At 39.4% G+C, this 27,002-nt stretch overlaps 2 protein-coding genes across 6 annotated transcripts in view; one reads left to right on the top strand and one right to left on the bottom strand.

Annotated features, from left to right (window-relative positions):
* Nucleotides 1-102: 102 nt before the first annotated feature.
* Nucleotides 103-6,000, top strand: LOC108269954 (putative E3 ubiquitin-protein ligase UBR7). 2 transcript variants are annotated; one of them, XM_053682926.1, is made up of 12 exons: nt 103-884; nt 1,172-1,305; nt 1,434-1,494; nt 1,626-1,721; nt 2,334-2,387; nt 2,495-2,600; nt 2,774-2,925; nt 3,168-3,368; nt 3,897-4,050; nt 5,338-5,399; nt 5,518-5,614; nt 5,819-6,000. In XM_053682926.1, the coding sequence occupies exons 1-11, from the start codon at nt 765-767 to the stop codon at nt 5,608-5,610; spliced, it is 1,233 nt and encodes a 410-aa protein (XP_053538901.1). In that variant the 5' UTR covers nt 103-764; the 3' UTR covers nt 5,611-5,614; nt 5,819-6,000. The 2 variants fall into 2 exon arrangements, with proteins under 2 accessions (XP_053538901.1, XP_017331628.1); XM_017476139.3 differs by lacking the exon at nt 5,819-6,000 and having other exon boundaries at nt 5,518-5,681.
* Nucleotides 6,001-6,082: 82 nt separating this feature from the next.
* LOC108269951 (BTB/POZ domain-containing protein 7) overlaps nt 6,083-27,002 on the bottom strand; it is a 40,228-nt gene continuing 19,308 nt past the window's right edge. For all 4 annotated transcript variants that reach the window (XM_017476133.3, XM_017476134.3, XM_047157782.2 and 1 more), the window contains exons 4-11: nt 22,301-22,509; nt 13,860-13,935; nt 13,375-13,535; nt 13,031-13,174; nt 11,973-12,162; nt 11,503-11,681; nt 11,023-11,397; nt 6,083-9,933 (exon numbers count right to left, since the gene is read on the bottom strand). In XM_017476133.3, coding sequence (XP_017331622.1) covers nt 9,205-9,933; nt 11,023-11,397; nt 11,503-11,681; nt 11,973-12,162; nt 13,031-13,174; nt 13,375-13,535; nt 13,860-13,935; nt 22,301-22,509 — 2,063 coding nt within the window. In that variant the 3' untranslated portion in view covers nt 6,083-9,204. The remainder of the gene's footprint in view (nt 9,934-11,022; nt 11,398-11,502; nt 11,682-11,972; nt 12,163-13,030; nt 13,175-13,374; nt 13,536-13,859; nt 13,936-22,300; nt 22,510-27,002) is intronic.

Genomic DNA, 27,002 nt, shown 5'->3' with positions numbered 1-27,002 from the left:
CAGTGCGGACACAAATAAGGGATTTTGTTTAAAAAGTTATTTATTTATTTTTATTAAATCTTATTTATTGTTAAATAAGAGAAAATTGACAGTCAATGACCGTTATATAAACTGCTAGGGGCAAACTGCTCAGATGAAAACAAAACAGATTGTTGTCATTCACGCTGCCTTCACATGCACCCGAAATTTTTTGAAAATACGAGTTTCAAACTGAAAAGTGCATGTCTCCGTAAATACAGTATAGCAATTTCGAGACGCAAATTTGCTACTTGTTCAGTCTTTTAATCTTCATTGGTCGACGGTGGGTAATTATTATTATTATTATTATTATTATTATTATTATTATTATTATTATTAAATTAGTTTTGTCTCGGTTTTAATACAAATTAGTCGTCATTGGTTTACATTTGCTAGTCTGTTGCATTGTGTGTGTGTGTGTGTGTGTGTGTATGTATATATGCACATGTTTACAATGGCGTTAAGTGTGGGGAACATAAAAAAAAAAATCAGGCTACCTAACGTGCAGTTATTTTGAAGGCATACGTAATTACTGAATAATAAGGAACAACTGAGGAGCATGTGAAGGCAACATTATTTCGCGCCAAATTTGTCCCCGGCTTCAAAGCGGAAGTAATGTGCTGCATGTTTCTGCTGTTGCTGTTGTCATACTGCGTCTTGTCCTGTGTCTGTTGGTGTTATAACAGTATCTTTTTGTGTGTGTGCACGAGAACGGATCGGTTAAGGTTTTGTGTGTATCGTAAGGAATGGATGTAAATAAGGTACAGGAGGATACTGTGTCCATGGATGAGCTGGAGGATGAGGAGCTGTGTGAAGCTCTCGCCGTTTTGGCTGGCAGTGATCCGGATAAGTGTTCATATTCTCGGGTGAGAACATCTTAAGAATGATCTTAGTTATTATAAGTCTCGAATTTGGCTCCTTTTTTGTGTGTGTTAAGAGTACTGCATAATCCGTTCTGCTTATTGATTCACTGAGAGTCTGTCAATATGTGTCTGAATCCCAACCCCCTCCTTATAGAACATAGTATGGTGCAGTATATAGGGTACAGAGACCATTACATTCCACCATATGCAGTGCACTAATGCAGGGAGTAGACGGCTGTTTGGAATGAAGTGGTACTAACTGTAAGTTTGATTTTGGCTGTATGTTGCAGGGATATGTGAAAAGACAGGCTGTGTTTGCTTGCAGCACTTGCAGAGGTGAGGGCATGGAGCCGGCTGGAGTCTGCCTGGCCTGTGCTAACACCTGCCACGATGATCACCACATCTATGAACTGTACACGAAAAGGTACACCTCTCTTTATAATGCTTTGAAATGACTTCTTGTGTGGGTGCAAACTGCAGTTTATTTTTAACATTTGCTAATTTAGTACACCACACCATGACTCCTATATAATTTTTTTTTTCTTTTCACAGGAACTTTCGCTGTGATTGTGGGAATAGCAAGTTCGGCTCGTTTAAATGCAAACTGATCCCTGTAAGTGTATGCTGGATGAGTTATACTTGCACCACTTCAAACTCTTGCTCTGAATATTACTAGAATATGTGTATAATGCTTGAGTCCAATGTTCATCTCATTTGTTTTGCCCATGTATTGATTGTTCACAGGACAAAGAGGGAAAGAACAACAAGAACATTTATAATCACAATTTCTTTGGCCGTTACTGCTCCTGTGACAGACCATACCCTGATGAGGATGATAAGGTATGTAGTAGAGTCCGGCCAATTGAGTAAATTTTTACCGATACAGATAACCAAGTTGGGCAGTACCTGCTGATGACTGATTAATCAACTGATAGTTTTTAAAACTGATACTGAATGAAACCATAACACTCAAAGTAAAAATATTGCTGATCTATATTACAAAAATAAACAGTACTGACCGTATGATAATGTACTGTATGTTTTAAAATGGAAAAAAACAAAACTATTAGTAAACATTAAAATAAATAAAAGATGCATCCAAACTAAACCAAAAAGTAACACTCCAGATAACAAAAATGGAGACATCCAAAATGAATCGAATAACACTTCAAATAACACAACAAAAATTGTCAGCAATAGTTTTCATTTTTGCCTCTAGAGGACACAACTGGGAAAAACTATTGGTGTAGATTTTTGCTGATAACCAACAGTTCCAGCAAATGGTTGACCGTTTGTGTGCTAATATAAGTGGTAATTATATTATAATATAATTGAAGTGGTAGTGCTAATATTCCACTCATACTTTGCTTTCTGAAATATTAGTGTGCTTGTAGCCAATTTTAGAGTAAAATTATTTTAATTTTGTTGCCTTATTTCTCATTGTGGTGGAAGGTTGGTGAAGCAATGATTCAGTGTATTCTCTGTGAAGACTGGTACCACTCAAAGGTAAGCTGCTATACACTGAGTATGTTTTCTCCTTATTGTATGAAAGTCCTAGATGCAGCACAAGTTATCTCTAAAAGTATCTCATTTTCCTGTCTCTCTTCTTATAGCATCTAGGTTGTGCAGTTGTGGACTCTGAGGAGTTACTGGAGATGGTGTGTGAGAGTTGTATGAACAGAGCTCCCTTCCTTTGGACCTATAGTGCCTACTTTGCAGGTAGGTTACATATACTCACACCCTTTTTCCATTCAGGTTATTTCTTTACAACATTTCACAGCAGTTCTTTAAAGCATGGTGATATAATGTGTATTTATTTATTTATTATTATTATTATTATTGTTGTTATTTTTATTTATTTATTTATTTATTTATTTATTTATTTTTTATAGTTCCCCCAGTAACCAAAGTGAGTCTCAATAACGAGGATGAGGATGACCCCGTGGCAGGAAATAAAAAAGAAGAGAAGGATGCAGTGTTGCCTTCATGCAGTAATGGCCATGATGAGCCCTCCACAAGTAAAGACTGTCAAAAGGAAGCAAAGGTGAGAAACAGACCAATATGAAAGACAGTGAAGTCTGCCACTGGTCACTGTTATTGTGTAGATGTTCCGCCATTTAACAAACCTTTTTCATTTTTCATATTCCACCAGCAGAGGGTGCAAAATGTTCAAACTGAATTTGGTTCTAATTCACACATTACAGGACAAGGCTTACAAGGACCTTTTCATTTGTACTTAGTTTATACATCATTAAATTAAATAGTGCATTTCATTCACTTTAACAGCTCACTAGTAATGGAATTATGGCTGTAAACCACAAGAGGAAGCATGAGGAGATGGAGAGGTGTCCTGCTATGTGCCAGTCTGAAACTGCATCATGCATACTGAAGGATTTAAAGGCCAAAGGCTTGGTGAGGCCAAGGGTGGGGGCAGTGTTCTGGCCATACGACTGGCGGTCCAAGCTTTGCACTTGCACAAACTGCAAGGTATGTTATTTAAAATCTGTCAGTAAAAGTAATTTCAGTAAAAGTGCCTATTTGCATTGTCTCTTTAAAATGCCACACCAGTCCCGCAGGGTTTTTTTTTTGTTTGTTTTTTTTGTTTTGTACCTGCCTGTGATATTTCCTGAAAAGTTGGTTATAAACAAATAATTTAAACCAGAAGGACCCTGACTTGAATGAAGGAAGAACCATTTATAACCATGCTAAGTCCAGTACACTATCATGTTATTTAACCTGTCCATTCTTTCTCCTGCAATCTTCATATCTGACCTCCCTCGTGAGAGTAAAAACCAATCACTCCCATGGCTTGTTGATTCCTGCACGTTCTCCGTCCTGACATCTCACATGTACTGTCCAAAACCTATTGAATGAAAAAGAAGTCTTCCTTATTTTCATTTGGCAAATAATTTGTAAATGCCAAAATAAATGTTAAGACATTGAAATTTGTACTTGAATTTAAGATAAAGCAAGTTTTTGTCCTATCTGTTGTTTGTTTGCTAATTTCCTTTTTAGAGATCATATGTGGAGGCTGGTGTTCATTTCCTGATGGATGAGTCAGATACCGTGCTCGCATATGAGAATAAGGGTGAGACATTGCTGGAGGAAGACCTGCTCATGTCCTGCCTCAGTTCCCTGGATCGTGTCCAGCAACTGGAGATCATTTACCGTAAGTAATAGAGCATAAACAGCTCTTTTCAAAAGAAGTCATTGACCTAACTACTTAATAATTTACAAAAGTATCCGCTCTAAAAGAACAACTCCTGTTTATATCTCATATTATTCCATTTTAATTTAAAATGGTTTAAAAATGATTTTAAGTAAATTTAACAAATTTGATTACCTTCCATGAACTTTTGCAGAGCAAGCTTGGTTCAGAAAATTTTATTCTTTTTGTAAATGCTGAATATCTTCCACTTATTGGTATTACTTTGCTGGGAGTTGCTTTAGCCCTTGAGTTAGCTATTTTCATGTAAACAACGATGTCTGGCTAACTATATGAGGTTAATCCATATTTATTTGAACCGGATTATATTGTTGGCACAGATGGATGCTAAATTGTACAAAGAGCAGAACTTTGGAGATAACAGAGGACTGGTGGAGAGGAATGGCAGGGACCTAGTGGTGAAGGTGCCAGAGGATTCCTTTGGACGTTTAATACTAAAATTTCTTGCCAAGCCTGGGTCTTCAACTTTACTGTGTTTTGACAGGTTGGAATTAAAGGAGGGACAGCCACCCAAAAAGCAGTTTTGTAGTATCTTACATTTTAACAAATGGTAGTATCTGTTTTTTTGGATGGGATAGTGGTCTTAAAATATTAATATTATTATTATTATTATTATTATTAATAATAATAATAATAATAATTTATATAGCACCTATCTCAAACCCAAGGTCACTTTACATCAGCATGATGAGCAGTGATTTTCTCTTAAAGTATTTTTCTCTAACAGTTGTCAAGGTTGCTCAGTTCTGAAGAACTCAGGCAAAATGTCCAGCGCCCATAAGGGTAGTGTGCTGGTCTCTGTAATATCACTAGCCAAAAGATAATCTCTCTAGATCTTGAAGAAAACTTGCAGGATATCCCTTTGGCAAGTTCGGACAGCACAGTGTCACCGTGGCAGCACATTATTTTTGGCTTTCTTACCAGCTCCACATGTTTTAGTTCTGTAGGGAAAACAATAACCTGAAGAAATGTATTACCACCCACATTTAATTGAGCAGTAACATAATCACACATTAAGGTATAACATGTATAAGTACTGTGCTCATGTTTAGTTTAAGAAAGGTCATGCACTTTGAATTATTTTTCATGGAAGTCTAGGGGAAGATGATTTTCTCCTACTCAATAAAAGAACATTGATTATATTGAATTTGGAACAATGGTTAATAGTAAGCCAAGGTGCCCTGTTGGTTGAAATATTCTGGTGGTTTTTATTTATTTTTGTGTCTTCAGTGTACAATGATATGAAAGCAGAGCTACGTGAGTTCCTTCAGCAGTTTGCTGACCAGGGAAAGGTAAGGACAGTTATAGGCTTTTTGGCTTCTAACTGTTAAGTACACATTTGAAATTAACACAAATGCAAAAAACCTATAAAATAATTTATTATTAAATATATCTTCTTCGTGGCTATAGGCCGTGACCCCTGAGGCTATCCGCTTGTTTTTTGAGGAGCTTCAGTCAAGGAAAAGGAGGCGGGCCAATGCTGGGCAGTATTACTGCAGCTGAGCTGGTATGGATGGCCATCCTTGCGTTCCTTTTGTTTCTAAGCATACTTGGAATAAATGTGACCCCCCCCCCCCCCAAAAAAAAAAACAAAACAAAAAAAAACAAACAAACAAAAAAAACAACAAAACTATGGTCTCTAAGGAGAACCAATGACAAGTGTTAATTTTATGCTGCTAGTGTGTATTGCACACCTCACACTCTCTCATAGGGGTGGAGTGGACATCATATACGAGGCGGGCAATAAGCTTGGACTGGCTATGATGGCCTGGAGAGTTGGCTGGGGTCCAAAGGCTATGGATGTTTGAACATTTCAGATTGTTTCCATTAAATGAACCTGTCAATTATGATGCTTTCCTCAAACTGGATGATTAAATACAGCTTAGAAATGCATGTTGCTTCATGTCATCATTGTAGTCAAAGCTTACAGATGAATTAATCGGTGACTAACACACACAAAATGAAAATACAACAATACTATTGAAGCAAGTTTATTCTAAGGATGCTTTCTAGCTGCAAAGCTGGTCACTGTTATTTACCCTCTCTGAGGTAACAGTAGAAAAATATAACTGGTAAATTCATTACAAGAAATGCAATCATATTAAAAGTTTAAGTACAATCAACATAATCGTAAGAAACAATTGTATCAAATCACAACACAAATCAAAGTTAAAGGTACCTAAGAGTTTAAAAATATTATTTTTCAAAAGATGTACATGAGGCAGTACAGACCATTTAGAAACTGGCAGATGGATAAATAGGCTCCTAAGAAGGCTTGCATAGGCCAAAGTCACCAATTTAATAAAATACTTGGCCTCTGCACATGCAAGGCACACTCTCAGGTGTTAAATAGATGCAGTAATGAACCCAGAAGCCCTCTGATCTCATTATTAGGACAATTTGAAGAACAAAACATTTCTCTAACAAATGCACGTGTATTGTGAAATGGATACAAATGCAAACTCTTGTTCTGCTACTAAAGTTCACTGATGAGCAGCAAAACAGAACTTTAGAGTACATTAGCAGCGTTTTACTGTGTTAAAGTTTTTTTTCCACAGTACACAAAATATTGACTTTTCACACTGCATCCAAGTCACACATGTTTACTCTTTAAAACCTGTTGACAGTTATGCAGCCAAATAAGGATTGTGGTAATTCCTAAATCCTAGAAAATGCTGTATACAAAATGTGAATTATGGAGTGTCACTTTGGATCAAGCATTGAAAATATAGCTACAAAATCCTCTATTGCCACATTGCATACATGTATCATCAGTAATCAATACGTTTAATGAGGAACATATTAAATGCTATACTGGTGAATCATTTTCTATTTAGATTTTATGTGAAAATGTAAGCTTATTTGTGAGAAGACCTTTCAGTAACTGCCAGGCCAAAAATAAATAAATAAAAATGTGCACTATTACAAAATTTCCTGGCATGCTTCTGTACCACAAGGTGGCACTGTAAAAATTACAAAATGGAGTGAAGGAAATCTAGGGTAATGCACACTTCAAAAACTTGTCTCTACAAATGTACATTATTCACTAAACATGAGCTCAGTAAAACTTGGACCAAAGAACTCATCAGATTAATTCCATGGAAAATACATAATGGCTTACACTAATTTCTTGATTTCTGAGCTCAAAATCCACAGCTAAGGCCACTGGATGGGAGGAGGAGGAGGTGAACCAGAGCATGTTCATGTTTTCTACAGTACATGGATTAATCATTCTCAAGGCTGGTGCTAATGTAAATATTTAACAGTCTTGATTGATTGTAGATACTATAAGCATCTTATTTAAATATGTACTTAAGAAGGGTGTGAAATGGTATAAAAACAATCACTACATTTCTTAAATATGCACACCAATAAAGTTGTAGGATACTGTTAAAACCAACAGAGCTATGAATTTCAAATCCAGTTCTCCTGCTCAATGATTGTGCTGTCACTTAGTGTTTTTAGAACATGTGTATCTTTATATTAACAAGAAAAATGGCTGATGTTTTGACGTTTTATGGGATTCTTTGAGGATATTATGATTGATTAAAAAAAAAAGAAAAAAAAGGTTAACAAAACACTTGCCAGTATCCATAAAGACTTTTAGCCTGTGGCAAAATGAAGGTTTGGATTTTGAGGCATGACATGCTTATAATGGAAATGTTTGATCAAAATCAAAATGTTTGATATTTTCTTAGTACCTTTACAAAATTTTATGCAAGTTCTCATGGTACACTAATTTTCATTAAAAGGTCTGGCCCCAATTTTTTTTTTCTAAATAATCAGCTCGCAGATGAATAATGGATATGTCTAAAAGTGTGCCCCAGTCATACCCACAAAATTTCATGTAGAGTACATGCAGATGGGTGACAAACTATTTTGCAGAGGTGGGGGTATTGTATTGTGCTGTGCTGACATGATTTGGGTCCATTCACCCGCTTAGAGCGAGGAATCACTATAAAGCACTCTTGACCACCATCATCATCAAAACACCAATTGAGGGAGTATCTTTTACAGAAAAATAAAGAGTTGTTCATCCTTCCAGTACAGATCCAGAGACTTGTAGGAGCCATGCCAATGTGCATTAAAGCTGTTTTAGTGGCTTGTGGTGGGGCCCAACACAATTCATGTTACTTTTAATTTGTCAACCATCTGTATTTATCCAGCCTACTATAAGAAAAAGTAGAAAAATGTGTCCTTATCTACAGCACACACAACTGATCTATTCTAAATATACTCGTTAGAGGCATAAAAGAAAATGAGTTCTTTGCTGGTATATAATAAATACAAAAGTTTGGACACAATGATTAAGACAATGAAAAATATACATTCAAAAAGCTTTTGATGAAGGCTTATGGTTGATATTTGTTTCAAAGAAATGTATATAGTTAAGTTAATGCCCAAATATAAATGTATTTCTAAATCAAACTGTATTTTAAATACAATCCTTTTTTATCCACAAACAAGTTGTTTTTAATTAAAATCATGTTGTTTCCCCATACAAGTTTCCATTTAAGAGAATCAGCCTACAAGAAGTGCTCAGCTTATTTGGAAATCTCCCTCATGTAGTTAGTTGAAAAATTGCCAAGAATGTGCAATGCTTCAATCAGCAACACTTAATTTCATATACAAACTAGTTTTGATTTGTTGAACACTTTTCTTGGTTACTGTGTAATTCAATTTGTTGTTCCATACAATTTGTCCAAATTAAGGACTGGCAGTGTTTTGTGTGTTTTTTTAGCATTCATCTAGGAGCTGATTTGATTCCCAATTTTAATAGGAGGCATATTTTATTGATGTTACCTTCATCAGTTAAAATATCAGTCACAAACTCAGACGAATCCATTAAAATAAAGTAGAGACACAAAACCCTCTGCATTACTACATACACAAATGCGAACCCTTATGAAAATCCATTAATTTGCTTGCTAAAAATTTCACAACTTTCTGAAAGGAAGTTGTTATAGTCCTTTCTAACAAGCTGTAATGGAAGTGAGGTGTAGCTACCTGCAAGATTACACTGAAACTCAGCACTTGTTTAATAGACTTTTGTTTTTAACAGTCTTTTTCCAAGTCAGTGTCTTTTCATTATCTGAATTAAAGTGCAGATTTCTTATACTGGTATTCTGGCTTATTGGGTGACCTGTGATCCAGGCCTATTCCTGTTTCTTCACTACCATTCCTGTGGTGTCCAGCTCCTCCAGAGGCCTCCCTTATGTCCCCTGTCCCATCTGAAACTGAGCTGTGCTCCTCATAGGACCCCGCACCTCCTTTTGAAGGTCCAAGACCACATGTCAGGTCAGAGTCATTTATTGAGTGCCCACTGGGCACAAATGCTCCCCCAACTGAGGAGACTCCAGAGGAGGTATGGTCCAAATCCAACCTTTGACCCAAGACATCCAAATGAAGGGAGTCAGATGGCTGTCCTAGCTTTGCCTGGATGTGAACTGACAAAGTGTCAGGGAGACATGAGAGGGTTATGTTATTGCATGGCCCTCTGCGCTGTCCATACAAGTCTGGAGCCATGTAGGTGGCCTGAGGAGGAAGGCTAGATACAAGAGTGTCTTGCTTGGGCAAGTCATAAAGGTCTGGATATTCAGATGGAGGCTCTGCTTTTTGTTTGGGGATATGTCTCTTGTGGGACAGTTGAGTGAGAGAATATCGTCCACTGGGGCACGGTCCAGGTGGGTAGTGGGGAACAGCAGAGACCATGTTGGGAAGAGAATGAAGAGTGGTGTCCTGAGCTTTGCTGTGTTCTGACAAAGTTATGTTGGACACTCCGAGAGCGATGTCTGGCATATAATCATTAATCCGAGGTTCCACACTCTAAAAAGGGACAAATTCAGTTACTATCATGTATAATCATGTCTTTTACAGGTATATTTTTTAATTCATGAACACAACACTGATGAGAGGAAATGCAAAAAAGAAATGGTGCTAAATGCTTTGCAAAATTTATAGATTTCATTATTCATAAAAGAAAAACAACAGTATCTGATTGCTGCTATAAAGCCTGGCTTATGTTTGGTCAAAAGCACTTCTGAACCAGCTGAAACGGACTTCTGCAATACTGGAATGTTAATGGTGCTTCAGAACAGTAGGAGGTTCTTCATTATTAGCTCACTTTACATGAAATATAGGGGGCAGGAGGGAAAAGGGGTAGTAGTAATGGGTAGTGTGCATTTTGTTGTATATTTAAACAAAACTGCAGCATTTTTATGCGAATTTATCTGGGGAAGACGATATAGAATCACATCGGCTTGGGAAGATATTAACATTCCAGACTTTGTTTTCATAAAAAAGTCATTAACTATATCAGAGAAAAAGATGAAATGGGATCTCCTTTAGGGAGGAAAACAAGGGAATACAAAAATACAATGGATCAGAACCATGAGTGTATATTCCCTCCCCCCCACAAATTATGGGTAGTTTCTCAGTGTTTTATGAAATTTCCATACTTTTCCTAGGATTGAAAATTAGTAACTTTAAATTCCATACTTTTGCAGACTTCCCATATCTACACAAGAAACATAGCCGTCCAAAGAACCGCAGAGAAGCCCTATTTTTCTAGGGGTTTTCTTGGGGTACATCAATAGTATTCACTTCATAAAACTATTTAACTCTTTACAAAGCTACTTTAAAACAGAACAACCCTACCTCTCTGCTAACAGAAAATGTAGTTAATCTAGTTTTGCACTGGCTCTCAGACAACCTCGCATCAAAACATGGTCACAATACCTCAAATCTGCGTCTGGCTTATCGTAGAGGATGGTTGGACATTTCGGGTTTACAAAATATGTATCCTTAGAGGAAGCTTGGAGGAAACTAGTAAACATTACTTCTCAGTACTCAAAGGAATTTAAACATTTACAATGCTGTATCTGTGTTAGACGCCGATATCTGTGTGACACTCACCCCACATGACTCTGTGTTGAGTGTTTTTCCCATGCTGTAGTCAGGAGCTTGGTGTGCTGGGTTGCTGGATTTGGGCATGGAGGAGCCTCTCTGCTGGAGTACTGTGTGGTTACAGGGGTAGGAGAAGGAGCGAGAGGGGGGTGGCACTGCCACCCTGGATCCCCAGGCTACTCTGTGCTGGGCCTGAGCAGACATGGCATGATATGGGGGAGGTGGAGGAGGGAGAGGGGGGTTAAGACTCCCGAGGCTCTCCAATTCCGTAAACATGGTGTCCATAGCAGGGGAGCTATTTACTCTGCAACGTCCGACTGCTCTCAGACTAAGGAGAGGACTCTCATCTCCAAAACGCTCCTCTGGAAAGAACTTGTGTGGGTTCTGCCGGCACAAGACATGACACGGTGACGTCATTACACAGTGAGTCATTTCAATTCCCACAGCTTTAACAATTAAGATAATTTCTGAGCGCTCTAATGATCTCACCTGCAGCAACTCTGCAGCTCCGTCTGGCAGGCCGAACTCTCGGAGAACACGGAGCTGAAGCTCATAGCTCACTGTGGCTCCCTCCCCACAGTTCAGAGCATAGGCTCTCTGGACCTGATCTGTGTGTCTGAGCTCCTGTAGCCTGGAAATCATTTCTCTAACCACTGCCAAGCTGGGCACTGTTACACACATGCAAATATAAATAAGAAGGACTTCAAAAGGTTGCATTAATGACCACAAACACTTGCAGACTCCCTCAATCTCTGTGAAATGATCCTTATGATTTTCTGATTGTAAAACACATGATCAGAGACTCATTTTCCACTGAATGACTCTCAGTTCCTTTATGTCTCTTCTAATAAGGGAACCTGACAAAACATCACTTTCAATATCACATTCTCTAAACCTCTATATTAAGCATTCTGTTTGAAATGCTTTGCTTATGAGTGGGACTGGGGACGGTCACTGACCTGGTATTTCGTTGGCCACGACAGATGGGGCAGTGGTTTGGTTGCCAGTGATTTGCTGGTGGTTTATGATGTGACAGCACTGGGGCACGGCATTATTGACCATGTACAAGGTGTCGGGCACATTAGACATGCGCACCATTCTCAGCCGTACCAGATCTGTCTGTTCCACCATCATCTCCTCAAGGACTGCCTACACACACCCACCCACATACAAACAAACAGTACTTTGATCATGATCACAGTTTTTGTCTGCTTGAAAAATGACAACAACATAATAGACTATTATAATGGTGAGCATAGCTAAAGTTGTTTAGTGCTTATTGAATGGTTTATACTGTGGTGTCATTATTTACTGTTTATATTTAGCATTTAAAAGATTAGTAGTTAGGTGTTTTCACCCTTGGCATGAATGCTCAGGTCTCTGAGCAGGGTTGATTCTGAGTTTGTTTGTGTGGGGACAGTTTTATCACCACATTTTTTGTCTTTTTGATGCAGATGAATTCCCTCCCAAATGCAAATTGTTCAGTCACTACTGCTGTGGGCAAAATCCTTGGCAAATAAATGAAGACGGGTATATGTCCTTATTAACATTCTTATTAAATGTTTGTGTAATTAATATATTATGTACCTAAATAATCTTTCTGTGGCTGAATACTGGTCAGCCATTCAGGTGAAACTTTGTTGCTTGCATTCATGGTACAGTTCACCCCAGAGTTCACTTGAAGCAAACCCTGAACCACCAACATTAGGTGGAGGAAAGATTGATTCCTGGGTTCCTAGCTTTCAAGTGACTAAAATTTTTCTAAATTTTGGTGCAAGCAGCTCTGGGTCTATTAAAAAAAACGTATTCTGATTTAGGGATTAATAAGGAAGAAATACAAGTTTATAATGTACAATTTGAGCAAAAAGGCAGTTATTATTGTTATTATTATTATTTCCTTTTCAACCAACATTAAAGTACAATAAACTTTTTTATTCCCAAATTCTTTAATTAATTTATATAATCATGATTTCAATATTGAGCAAAATGTATGAGCTGAGGCAGAAAGCTGGCCTACCTTTGCCTCCTCCACGTAGGGAGAGAAGAGACGTGGACGCACATAAATGCCTGTGTTTTTCTGCCTAAGCCAGGCATTTGCTTTGCCTCCCTCTGCTGTGGGCAGCATGTCTGAGGGAGGAGTGCTGATCAAGCCACGCTTCATCTGCAAAAAGCACAGCTATCTCAACAAACAAAGCTCAGCTGCCTACAGCGCTTCCACAAAAACCTTCATTCAGCAGTCAATAACTAGCAGCACGAGAGAGACTAAAAAGGTCATGTGGTCACCTGATGTGCTTCATTGGTCTGTACTTTCACACATGAAATCTAAAAATCACTACATATACACATACAACAAGCACTCACTGCGTCACCAAGGACGTCACTATTGGCTGGGAGAATGTGCTCCATGCGGATGTAAGGCAGCAGAGGAGACAAAATCTCCTTCAGTTCTTCTATATCCAGATCTCTCCTCTTCACTCCACGCTTGTTCACACTATGAGCCGTACCGCTCAGTAGATTTGGCTCTGACGTGCAGACAAAGAAAATGCTGTTACACATATAAACAGTGACGCTATACTATAACACACACACACACACACACACACACACACACACACACACACACACATATATATATATATATATATATATATATATATATATATATATATATATATATATATATATATATATATATATATCTGTGTGCTGTATAGTATATGCATAGGAACATGTCCCTAGGACTATACATCTGTCATTGCTATGTATTATGGAGTCTAAGATGGAATATATTTGAGGTAATATGAAAATATGCAGTGCATGAGGGTCAATGGGAACAGTAAGCTCACCTCGGTCAGCCATCCTCCTAATGAGCTGGTGCTCGCCCCACTTAATCACATACTTCAAAATGTCCTGCTCGCTCGCCTGTGAAAGAGAGGGCGGGGAGACCACGAGGCACAGCACAGGAATATTACACTCATTTCACAAAGATGGACAGAAAGATGTAAGACTTTAATGACAGACTGGAGCAGAGACACCACTTTAGTTCACCCAGTGGCTCCTTCATTTACTGAATGTCTGGCCCTGTGACCTACCTTGAATACCTGAAAATGTCAGATGTCTTTGCATGACTATCTCGAACTACCTTGTGGTTTACTAGTCCATTTACACGATTTCAAATCTGCATTTAAGTCCCAACTTAAAATCCATGCACTTTAAAAGTAGATTTTTTTTTGGCAATAGCACTTAAGTAGTACAGCCCGCATCTCTGCACAGTAATTAAAATAGGAAAATGGGTCATCAGCTCACTATTATACTGCACACATTGTAATGTGAGAAACAACACAATAGAGATTCTGGGGGAGGGGGAAGGTCCAAAGAATTTTTAGAATTTTTAAACATTTAAAACAAAAGAAGGGAAAAAAAGAAAAAAAAGAGATTCTGCATTATTTATAGGTCACCATTTAAATTTAAGCAAGTTTACTACATCATGTTAACTTCTCTGTACAAAAGGTTAGAACTCAGAACTGACTTTCCTCAAATCTAATCCCTTACACTGAAGTACATGTTCAGACAACACTGATGGATTTGATCCAACATGGATCATCAGGTTTTACACAAACTTGTGAAGTCCACAGCAGCATGTCGTCATTAAAGCAAAAGGGGAATGTACCAAATCCTGAAATTCATATACACATTTCCAAGATTCCACTTTTTACTCAACTACAATTTGCAATGAAAATTGTATAAAAATTAGAAAAGAAGCGGATTTTTGGACCCCACTGTACATCGTGAACTTTAGGTTACTTATGTAACCCCGGTTCTCTGATAACAGGAGTCAGGTATCTCACTATGGGAACCGCCTCAGATGTGACCGATGCTGGAAGCATCTGCAAGGAGGGAAGTGTGGTGAGATAGCTCATGCGTGTTATCAAAGAACCCAGGTTACACAAGTAACATTAAGTTCTCTTTCAAACATTCGTTTAGTATCTCACGATGGGATATAGACACCTCTCATATTGCAGATTTGCTGTCCGAAGCAGACCAGTCAACTGACTCAGTGATGTGTATAAGTGTATGTACACAAACAAATCGCAATCTATTCCACCAAGAATAAATAAACGGGACATATTGGGGGGGGTGACATCATGTGAAGGTGTTTTTAAAAAAAAAATATTTATTTAATAAAACAAACAAACAAAAACAAACAAACAAAAAAACCCACAAAATTAACTCCGTAACATCCAACAAAAAAGTGTCAGGCGATCTGCCACCACAATAATGTCCCGGACTGAAATATCCTTGAACAGCACCCAAGAAGTTGCCATGCCTCTGGTAGAATGGGCCCTCAGAGCCTCTGGAGGTTGAAATCCCATGCTATAATAACATGATTGCTTGCACCACACAATGAGACAGGCACTGGCGTAAAATAGGTTTACCCCTGTGTGACTCAGCCTATGAAACTAAAAGTTGTTTACTTTTCCTCAGTGATCTCGTTTTGTCCATATAATGACAAAGCACAAACCAGGCACAGGCAATGAAGCCGCCCCTCCTTCGATAAGGAAAAAGGCGGCGAATGAAAAGCTAATAAATCCACCAGTTTGCAGGCAAGAGCTGACTCACTCACCTTAAGCATGAAGGCTGGATTGGTCTTGAGAGTTACTCTCAAGAAATCCAAAGTGAAGCGCATGCACAAGTCGTGTACCGACAAAGCATAAAGTTTGCAAACTCGTGTCGCAGTCGTATGAGTGAGTAACAAAGCAGCCTTCAGAGAAAGGAGCTTTAAAATCAATACTCTCTAAAGGCTCAAAAGGGGGCTTGGAAAGTCCGCTCAGGACCACAGACAGATCCTATGATGGAATCAGCGGTTGAGAAACTATGTTTAAATGGGTGCTGACCCATTGGATTAGTATGAATCCCTACATGACATGCAGATATCGCAGCAAGATAAACCATAGAGAAGTCTCTGCCTTTATCTAAAAGTTCCTGCAGAAAACAGAACACATCTTCGACAGAACAAAGGAAAAGAACGATGCATGTTTCCTCACACCACTGTTCAAATATGCTCCATTTCTGATGATATGCAGAGTGCCATGAAGCCACTCTCGTGCTCTGGATCGTTTGAATCACCCTCATTGGCAAGCTCAAAACATTTAACTTCAGCCTCTCATGGGCCAGGCCCAGTGAGCTACTTGTCTGAGGCGGGGTGAAAAATCTCCCCTCACGCTTGAAATAGAAGATCCCTGTGCAACGATAGAGGCCAGGGCTGGTCATACAAGAGCTGAATTATCTCAGTTAGCCATAACTTCCCCAGCCAATTTGGCATGATCGGTATTACTGAGTGACCGCTTTCCCTTACTCTTCCTAGAGTTGGTATGATCAGACTCAGTGGAGGAAATGTGTAAAGCAGCACGTTTGGCCACAGGTGCGCCAGAGCATCCACACCCATAGGTGCACCATCCCTTACCAGAGAGAAGAATAGAGGGCAATGAGCGTTTTCGTGCGATGCGAAGAGATCTACGGCAGCTCGGCCGAACCTCTCCCACAACTGGCTTACTAGCTGAGTGTGGAGAGTCCATTCTCCATACAGAGGATTCCCTCTGGACAGAAGGTCTGCACCCACATTCATTATGCCCAGGACGTGCGATGTCCGCATTGAATGAAAATGCTTAATTCCCCACACAATCAGTTTCCGTGCCAAGTTATGGAGCTGAGGAGAGCGTGTGCCCCCCTGACAATTTATATAAGCCACTGCCATTGTGTTGTCTGATCTGATCACAACATGGTGGTTCTGCAGAAACGGCACAAAATGATTCAATGCCAGAAACACTTAACAGTTCTAAGAAGTTTGTGTGCGCGTTCTGTAGTGAGACAGGCCATTTCCCTTTTGTTATTCTGCCGTTACACACTGTGCCCCATCCTGTGAACGACGCATCCATTGTCACCACCTTTCTCAGACAAACTTCCCCCTCAGAATCCCCAATTCGAGAAACTAACGATCTCTCCAGTAAGAGAAATCAGTTTTCTGTTGTGGTGGCATTTTGGACACAAGCACTGGGCCACTGTTCAACGCTGAAACTCTCTCATTCGCAACAGTCCCAACAGAATGACAGAGCCTGTAGAGGCCATCAGCCCCAAAAGATGTAAGCGTAGTCTGAATGGGACCTTGCTCCCTTTCTGAAAAAGCTTTAGCTGCGAATTGACCTGATGCACTCCTCCTATAGAAACACTTGGAACAGATCTGAATTCAGTCTGAGACCTGGGTAAATTATCTCCTGTGTTTGTACCAAACAACTTTTTGTCTCATTTATTTTGAAGCCTAGGCTCACTAAAGGGGACACCACAACCTTTGAGGATAATAACAGCTACTCCGCGAGTGCTGTTGCTCATCCCCTTTCTTTGCTCCCTGAGGGTTTGCCAGTCAGTGTCTAGCTACTGCTGCTGCTGCAAAGGAAGGTTTTCTTCCCGGCTGAGATGGCTTAGACAGACTCTCTGACTGTTGAGGCTGGGGTTCCTAAAGCCCAACTGCCCTCTCTTAGGAGTTGGTGTGAAATTGGGCCAAGCTAAATCAGGAGCCCCAACAGTAGATTTACATGGGAGACTAGTCTGGAGAGCCTCACCCTCCTGTTTCCTCAGATCACATTGTTGCCAGTTGGCTGTGACTGAAGCCCCAAAAAGGGCTTTGGGCTCCACTGGAGCATCTAAGAAAGCCATCTTCGCTCTGTCCGACAGCCCAGACAGACCCAGCCACAGAGCCCGCTCACCCACCACTGCTAGGCCTATACTGCTACCGCAGCTCTGGACCACGCTCCTAGATGTTCTCAAGTTGAGATCTGCAATGGACACAGCTCTCTTCCCAGAGAACCGGGTTTAGTGTCCTAGCATCCATGGGGAGCATCTCCTCTATGAGCTCTGCTTGATAAGTGATTAGGAGAGAGGTGGCATTAAGAGCCCTCACCACCAAGGCTGAAGATTAGTAGACCTTCTGGAAAACTGAGGCTGCTAGATGTTCAGTACGCCCTGGCAGCGAAGCTGAAGTGGAAGAAAACGCTGCCCTGCGGTTAGGGTGGAGATGATGAGCCACTGACCGCTCAACCAGAGGAGTATGAGACATCCTTAAGTCCTCCATATTGTGGACGTCCAGCTTGGAGAACCCTTTAACAAGAACGCTTTGTGAAAAGGGTTTATCCCAGAAACAGCTCATCTCTGAAATGCATGCAGGGACTGCAGCAATGAGCTGCTTGACAACCGGGGCATGCAATGGCAGCCTCTTGCCATCATAAAGATCTCTCTCCGCTCCCTGGCCCGGCCTGTTATGATGAGCAATCAATAGAGAGTCTTTCCGCTGCCCTCCGGCACAAGGTTGAGCGTCACCTGAACTGGCGAGGGGGACCTGTCGCTCAATACACTGCATGGCCGAGAGATATTCGGTGGGAGGATTGCATCGTCTTTGTGCTCCTCTCCCTCCTCCTTTAACAGACAGACGATAGCCTCGTCATAGTCATCCTCCTCGCCTACACCAGCTAAGGTGTTCAGTCCGAAGAGGGGAGGCAGCTCAGGGGAGACTACGTCCATTAATTTGCCCCAACTGCATGACACAGGGGACTGGGCTGTTTTGTCTCCTTCTGCATAGAAATGCAGGGGTCTCGCTTATTAGCGGCCATTACTCGCACTCTTCTTTCAAACACCCTTGATGGATAGAGAGAACAGTGGAGACAACACTCTGATATCGCTAGTGCCACCTGAGCATGTTTCACCCACAGGCATGCGATGCACAGGAGATGAGAATCCTTGCCCGAAATTATACAGCCACATGCGCACAGATGCGAGGCTTCTTTCACCTTCGCTCAGCCACCTGCAGAACTAGCAGTTGCCATAATGTAACAGACCACCTAAACTCACCACAACATGCCATTTAGGAAAAAACAGATAGCTTTAACAGCTATGGGACAGAATCCACCTTAACATGTTAACTCTCTTATAGTATCCCAAGCAAATAAAAAGGCTATTCACCAGAACAATGAATAAACCCGCTCGCAAAAACAGTCACGTTTAGCGACGTACCTTGCCGGCTCATCTATGAACTGTTAAACAACTATTTTAGCAGGTCCACTATGATTTTCACGGGGAAGAGAACGAGAAAAAGGAAAGGACCTTCAGCAGCGTTTTACATCAGGGAGGTGAGAATCCCTTCTCACGGCCGTGAATGGTCTGTCAACTGACAGACGTTGTGTTATTGGTGCTTCCAGGATCGGTCATGCCAGAGGCAGTTCTCATAGTGAGATACCGAAGGAATGTTTGAAAGAGAACTGCAAATAAGAGCATGTGGATAAAACACTGCTGTTAAAATTACCCCAAACATAATAAACAACTAGGGCTAGGCAATTAATCGAATATCGATCGCGATTACTATTTTGACTGCCCACGATTAAATGAACATGATCAACTGCGAAATTAACGTTTAAAGTTCGTCCTCTGCTAAAACGCTGCTGCAGATCAAATAAAGCGCTTCCTACATTTACAGCCAATCACAATAGAGCAGCGCAGGGATGAGGTCATTTTGTAGTGCCAAAACCCGGAAACGTTGTTTCGCTTTGCGCAAGGAGAAACCATGACATTAACATTATGCTAAATGGCACTACAGAGGTTGTCAGGGACATTAAACATCACGCCGAACGGGAAAAAACTTTACAGGTAAACTCAGGGCTCTACAGTGCGACCATTTCACTCGCGTTTGCGACTGAAAAGTACTTTGTGCGACTGTGAATAAATATTTATTTGCACCAGTGCGAGTGACCTGTTCGGAGTTGTATAATACAATCAGAATAAAAACTACAGGAAGTCCAAAATACATCTGCACCGAGCAACAGTTACTTTCATACTGTTTTTCATCTCCACAGTCAACCAAGCAAGTGTGTAAATACTGCAGAGAAGCCATTATGACAAGTAACTCTGTACATCATCTGCTTCAACTTCACGTTCTCACAAACCGCGATCTTTTATTGATCCCGCAAAATGACCAGAACTTGCACCTGCTCGTGTAAACACAGCGGCTTCACGCAGAGTAAATTAATAATAATGCTAACGCTACAAAGTGGGTTTAATTCAAACTTCTTTATTAAAAAATTCCTCACCAATCATAATAAAGAGTAGCAAGTGTTTGGTCTGTAAACATACAGTATGCTGCCGCTCTCCTTCACTAACTCTAATTCACTTCATTTAAACTCACGGTTGCCAGATATCACTAGAAAAGTCAAGTCTAGTTTACATGTTTTGATTTAATCCCCCCCAAAATATTATCAACAGACATGGACACTGTACTGGGGGAACCGATCTAAAATTTATAAACAAAAATAAAACGACTAAAATGTTAAGACAGAAAATGTTCTCAGTTATAAATAAATCATTTAATATAAAAAAATACATATTATAATAACTTCATTAAATATAATTAAAATGAGAAATGAAATAATGTTTAATTACTATGGGTTGCATTTAATATCAATTTGACATTAAGCTTAGTTTGCTATTTCCTTAGAAAGCTATTAGCCTTTCTTCTAATATGGATCAATTTTGTGTTAGTCTACTTTTAATTTTTCTCTATTGTTTTTAAGATATTGAAAAATAAATATATTATGCTTGTTTATTTATCAATTAACCAACAGTATTTCTCATTGGTATTATTTTAACTCAAGTAACAGTGACCATGAGAAGAGAGCTTACATTTAACTGTTTATGACAGACCTCCTGATTAAAGCTTAAACAAAAAGATTGGTATCTGGATCAGTTTCGGTTGTAAAAATCTTGATCGGAGCATCAGTAATGAACACTGTTAAACTAAAGCGCTTTGCATCTGACAGGTAAATGAACTCACACAATCACATCCTATATGAGATTATTCAGATATATACACAATATACGCAGAGCGGTTCGAGAACTGACTCCAACCCAGAACCATGACAGTGGAAAGTGTCTAATAGTGTAGCTTTAAATATATTTAATAGGAGCAGACTTCAAAAACTGAACATTGATGTTTATTGTATTTGTTTACAAGGTGGAACAGGTTAACGGTTGTTTTTTTGCATACAGTCTGTAAAATTAACTGAAAATATTACATTTAGGTTACCAGAAAGTAAATTAATTTGTCATGGCTGACACTATGTTCCTAAATTCTGTCATAGTTGACCAACTCAAGTTTTCTCATGCCTACTTGTGTGTTATATTGTGGCATGAGAAAACCTAATAAATGTGAAAGTGCAATAAAAATATGTTGTCATTAAAATCAATTAATAATCATGATAAATAATTGAGATCTCAATATTGATCAAAATAATCGGGATTATCATTTTGGCCACAATCGTGCAGCCCTATAAACAACTAAAATATTCAATGAAAAATAACAAGTTGCTTAATAATCTCCACACATTTACTCTCCTTAAATATACCAGGTCCTATGAATTTACATAAATATACAATTTGGAAAAACCCTTGTCCTTGGCACAGGTCAGTCCGTACAGGATTTCGCCTTTTTTTGCTGCCAGAAATGTTTGATTTTGCTGTGTCTTTTTTCAAAATTTGAAAAAATTCTTCTTCAGGAAAACTACTCAAATTGGTGAAATTGCAAATGCTTGCAATTGTTTTGTTGGTCTTTGTTGGTAAATGCGACCTTTTAGCTGTACTTATGTTCAACACTCGTGAATTGAGGAGGGCTTTGGCTGAAAGCATATCATGATGACGTCACATGACGCATCTTGGACCAAATCTTCAGAACATATGCGGTAATTTTGAAAAATTGCCAGCTCGTTGAAGTTTGCTTGATTTTGCATTAATTTCTTAGATCACAACATTGTGAAATCTTGGAGGGACTGCAGAAAGGATAAACTAATAACACTAACATTAGCAAACTTAAATGCAACCTAATTTACTAGCAGTGAAATAACCTGCAATTATCACAGGTTGACAATTTGAACTGTTATACTCCTAGTGGTTTATTTAGCAGTAAACATACCATAACAATAAAATTCATTTTGATCAACATTAACTAGCTTCGGACAGGTCTGGCAGGTAAAAGTTTCCATTTAGCACAGCATCCTCTCTCAAATGTCAAACGTTATTGGTCCAAAGAAGTGGAGGTTATTTAGTGACCTCACTAACGGAGCTCAGGTGTGACACTACAAAAAGGGTGTGTTTTAAAGGGAAATTTGTGACTTATTTATTTATTTTTTAGGTCTCACCCTACAACGTGAGCTTTTATATGCTACAATCATCAGAGAGGAGAATAGAGCCATACCTGCAGGTAGTCCGACTGAATGGCTGTAAGCAGTTGATCCTTGGTGAGCTCATAGAGCACATCTGAGGTCATGACTTGGCTGAACTCCTCACACAGGAAATGCATGGCCTGTCTGTGGACCCATTTTGAGCCGTACGGCTGAGAGCTCCACTTCAGAATGGCGATCAGCGACTCCAAAGAGATGCTCTCCACAATTATATCCTCACAACCTAGGGGAGAGAGTGAGTGAGAGAGAGAGAGAGAGAGAGAGAGTGAGAGAGAGAGAGAGAGAGAGAGAGAGAGATTTGTTTTCTAAATTCTCTTCAAAGGTGAAGGGTATAATCTCAGCCTGCATACTATTCCACCCCATTCAGATGGCTGACTTTTTCTATTTTAAATCTAACACATGCATCCAGCAAACACTAACTTCTCAAGGACAGATGTGTTTGGAGGGCAGAGATAAGATCAGCCTGAGCTGTCTGCAGAGCCCCAGCACAGCGCACCCACAGCTCAACACCTGGGTATCGCCGCATGTAGTGGTAACACCACCAACCCTGTGATAATCCGGAGCTTTTCAAAGGCTAATGCTTTCTGCACCATGGGCCTCTGCTGATGTTATCACCAGCAGAACAGAGTCTCATCCGCCCAACAGCTGCCTGTGCAAACACACAAAGCCAGGGCAGCACAACACTGTAGCGTGTAAATGAAGATTCAAATCATCCAGGTGACGATACAACAAAAACGCCTTTAAGTTAAGAACACAAGTTTTAGGTATTAAAAATGTGATGCATCACAGTGTGAAAAAACAAAACAAAACAAAACAAAACAAAAAAACAAACAAGATTTTTTTATAATCACAAGGTGAATAAAAATGTATTCAAATCAAATCATGGGGTGTTTAGACATTCCCAACCCTACTCAGGAGAAAATCAATAATAAACACTATAAATTAATTAATAAAGACAGCTGACATACACCAAGACTGGGAAATAATATCACAGTCAAATCCTCCCATTTGTTTGACCCTACTCCCTAAACACTTCTACAGGCAGGGTGCATACCAGAACAGTCTTCAATTCCATTAACTCTCAAACCACAGCAATGCCTTTGAATTCGTCACACCTTCCGGCCAACATCCTCATTCTCCAACACTGCTGCCACGGAAAACAGGAATGCATACTGCTGGCTGTTAATGTATTCAAAGTAGCTACTGGGGTGTGATGCTACATACACTGACAGCTCATGCAGAAAAAATATTAAGGCGGCAGCCAAAAGGTGTAATAATTTTAAAACACTTATATACCGTTTATGGGCACACAAGCCAAAATAAGGTAATTGGACATATTGCAAAGGTGATGTCAGACAGACAGGCAGAGAGAGAGAGACAGACAGACAGACAGAGACCGGCAGAGAGAGAGAGAGGGAGAGAGAGAGAGACAGACACAGAGAGAGAGAGAGGGAGAGAGAGGGAGAGAGAGAGAGAGAGAGAGAGAGAGAGAGAGAGAGGGAGAGAGAGAGAGAGAGAGAGAGAGAGAGAGAGAGAGAGGGAGAGAGAGAGAGAGAGAGAGAGAGAGAGAGAGAGAGAGAGACAGACACAGAGAGAGAGAGAGAGGGAGAGAGACACGTACACACACACAGACAACCAGACACACATGTGCACACCACACACCCCTCTCTGTCTGTCAACTGCTGGCAATAGTAGAGCAGAGTTTTTAAATGTCACTTCCCTGGGCCAGTGCTGGATGTTGAAAGCACCACACGATCATCTGAATTCAGGGGATTTTAAATCGCCACCACAGCACTCTCATGCTCAATCAGCATACCTTATTTTCTGATTCCAATTTAGCAGCTAATATTTTTGATGAACAGAAGTGAGGATCTACTTTAGTCTGTCAGATTTGGAGAGTTTTGCAGCAACAACATGAAAGCGTTTCATCTTCAAAAGGATAGAAATGCCGAAACGAGGATGTGGCATAAGTGATATAAAACATGATTAGGAATGCAGTTCACATTTATGATAGTGTTCAACATGGGGAGTAATGAAGCCGATATACATGCCACTTGATAGGAGCGGAAATTTGCTGCTTCAATCAAACACAGATTTACATTTCCTGCATAAATTTGCTAAATAAGCAAATCGCATTGCATCTAAAGTCAGATTTTCTGTACTAAAGTAGTGTAGAGTAGATGCGGATGAAGTCTTCACTCCTCAAGTGGCTGTTTAAATTGATGAAGGTAAAAATCAGGGTTTGCCTTCATCGTTAGTAGCAGGCTGAAGTGAAATAAATGGATGGATTGAGGGAAGGAAAGGGAGAGAATCCATCTCCCACTTGCCATTACATTTATTGCATCCGGCCCCCCCCTCGATGCCAATAATCCTTCCATTATCTGCTTTTAACACATTCCCCAACTCCGTATCTCCCACAACAGCTGGGGGACGCATGCACGCACGCTTTGGAGGTCATGCCAGAAAGATGAAATGCCTCTGTACCCCATTAACTCACTGGGATTCACAGGACTATATAAACATTTAAAAGTTCCGCATACACAATATACGCCTGTGTGACCGGTTTTAACATGAAGCCTAAATCTGGAGCAATCTTCCTCCAAAATTTAAGGAAGCAGAATCGAAAATCATAAATTGGACTTAAAATTGCTTTTACCTGCCGAATAGAATACGTCAAAACCTCAGAATTTCTCAAACGAGTCCAATATAGTAAATAAGAAATGTTGAGGTATTGGAACAGTTCTCCACTTCTATAGGATTTACTAACAATACTCAAACTTTAATGTTCTCTAATGTAATGCAGGTAGCATTAGAACATGTGATTGAGCTTGTTCTGCATGTGAAGACATGAATTGCTTGGCTGCCTGTAGCTTTTAGAGTATTAATTATTTATTAAATATGTCCATCAAATATGTCAAGTAAGTGCCTGAGGTGACCGACAGCCAAAAAAAATAAAAAATAAAAAAAATAAAAAAAATAATTATGTCTTAAAAGTAGAGGATCGGTACCTTTGAAAATTGTTGACTTGTGAACTTTGTTTCTTATGACAAAGAAAGAAAAATCATGTTTTGTATATTTAAAAAAAATTAAGCCCCAAAACCTTACATAATTAAAATAATAAATTAATTTATCAGATTGGGGTTTGTCTTTTCAAAGACATTTTGGTTAAAAATAAAATAAAATTAATTAACAGTAAAAAAAAGTTGTGGTTTAAGCTGTGTGTGTTACCATGTGTGTTAGTTAGAAGTGGCCTGTCCATATAATTTCATAAAAGATTAAAATAAATTGCTTTCCCCTATCCACACTCTCTTGCTTTCTCTCCGAAGTATTTTTCCTTGTAAAATCCCTCCTTGGCACATGAAAATTAAGGGAAATTTTAATAAATCATACACAGGGGAAGATATTTATTTATATACTAGAGAGAGTACATTTTATGACTGGATAAACACAGCTATCTGCAGGAATTACTATGCATATTAGTCATTATAAGTCACAGTTTCTTTTTAAACTTGAGTAAGAGACAGAAAAAAAAACTAAGCTTTAGGCAATATGTGAACTAATTTGAATCTGAAACCTAGAAATCATTGTTTAACACAACAGCACTCTGGAATGCCATATATATATATATTTGAAGCCATGTACATAAAAAATATAGGTTAATACGAGAGACATGAGGGGAAACTAAAAACCATGAGCTCATTTGAAAACAGCCTCAGACATGAATTTTTAAGGGCGGAACAATAACACAAAATTCATAAGATGCAAAATGATAGTGTTGTCTCCATACATTTTTGATACAGCAAAAATAAGCATTGCCTGAGTAGGTGACTTAGGATCCCACTTTCAACTGAAAATGCCATTGGAATGAAAATTTCCATTTTCATTACTGAAACCTAATGGCGAGATAGTGTTTGCATGATGCAATCCACAGCATATAATGAGACAAAGCTATGCATTAGATTGTAACATTAAACTTGACTAATTAATGCTGCGTTCGAAAAGGCTGCCTGAATGCAGCGGAGTAATGTTTTTGTAAATGGTCTGCACTTTTTTCCAAATCACTTTACACAGTGTCTCATTCACCCATTCATACACACTCTCATACACCAATGGTAGCAGAGCTGCCATGCAAGGTGCTAACTGGCCATCGTGAGCAACTTGGGGTTCAGTGTCCTTGCCCAAGGACACTTATGTACACGGTATGTTTAGACATGTGGGCTGGGAATCGAACTGCCAACCCTACGATTAGTGTACAACCCGCTCTACCATCTGAGCCACAGCCGGCCCATGTGTATGTGCTTGTGTGCGTTGCTACGTCTTTCATTTCATTCGTCTTATACTGACAAATACGGAATATATAACCGAGTGATAGCGGTACGGATACATATTTACTCTTGTTTTGTTTATTTGGCACACTGTTACATTCTGATCTACCACTGACTAATCATCAGCACCATAACTCCTGGGAAGCCAAAGTGCTCCCAAAACACCAAACGTGAGAGATATGGGGGGGATATTCCAGTTCCTGCTTGCTCCTGACCGAATCCATTGCTGCAGTTTGTTGAATGTATTGGTCAAACTATAGAGTCATGTGAAAAAAATAAGTACACCCCATGAAAATATTTATTTATTTATTTATTTATTTATTTATTTATTTATTTAGACAAGCAAACATTTGATCATCTTTGAAACGGTTTCAAAAAATGTCAAAAATAA

This window comes from Ictalurus punctatus, chromosome 9 (genome assembly GCF_001660625.3).
Source record: "Ictalurus punctatus breed USDA103 chromosome 9, Coco_2.0, whole genome shotgun sequence".
In the NCBI taxonomy this organism is placed as follows: Eukaryota; Metazoa; Chordata; class Actinopteri; order Siluriformes; family Ictaluridae; genus Ictalurus; species Ictalurus punctatus.
Note: the sequence above shows the minus strand (reverse complement) of the source record. Positions and strands in the feature narration are given on the sequence as shown.

Excerpts from the sequence above, each read along its gene's own strand:
- LOC108269954 (XM_053682926.1), top strand. The coding sequence starts at position 765 with ATGGATGTAAATAAGGTACAGGAGGATACTGTGTCCATGGATGAGCTG. Across the intron at positions 2,601-2,773 it reads CTATAGTGCCTACTTTGCAG|TTCCCCCAGTAACCAAAGTG; the intron begins GTAGGTTACATA and ends TATTTTTTATAG. Across the intron at positions 3,369-3,896 it reads GCACTTGCACAAACTGCAAG|AGATCATATGTGGAGGCTGG; the intron begins GTATGTTATTTA and ends TTTCCTTTTTAG.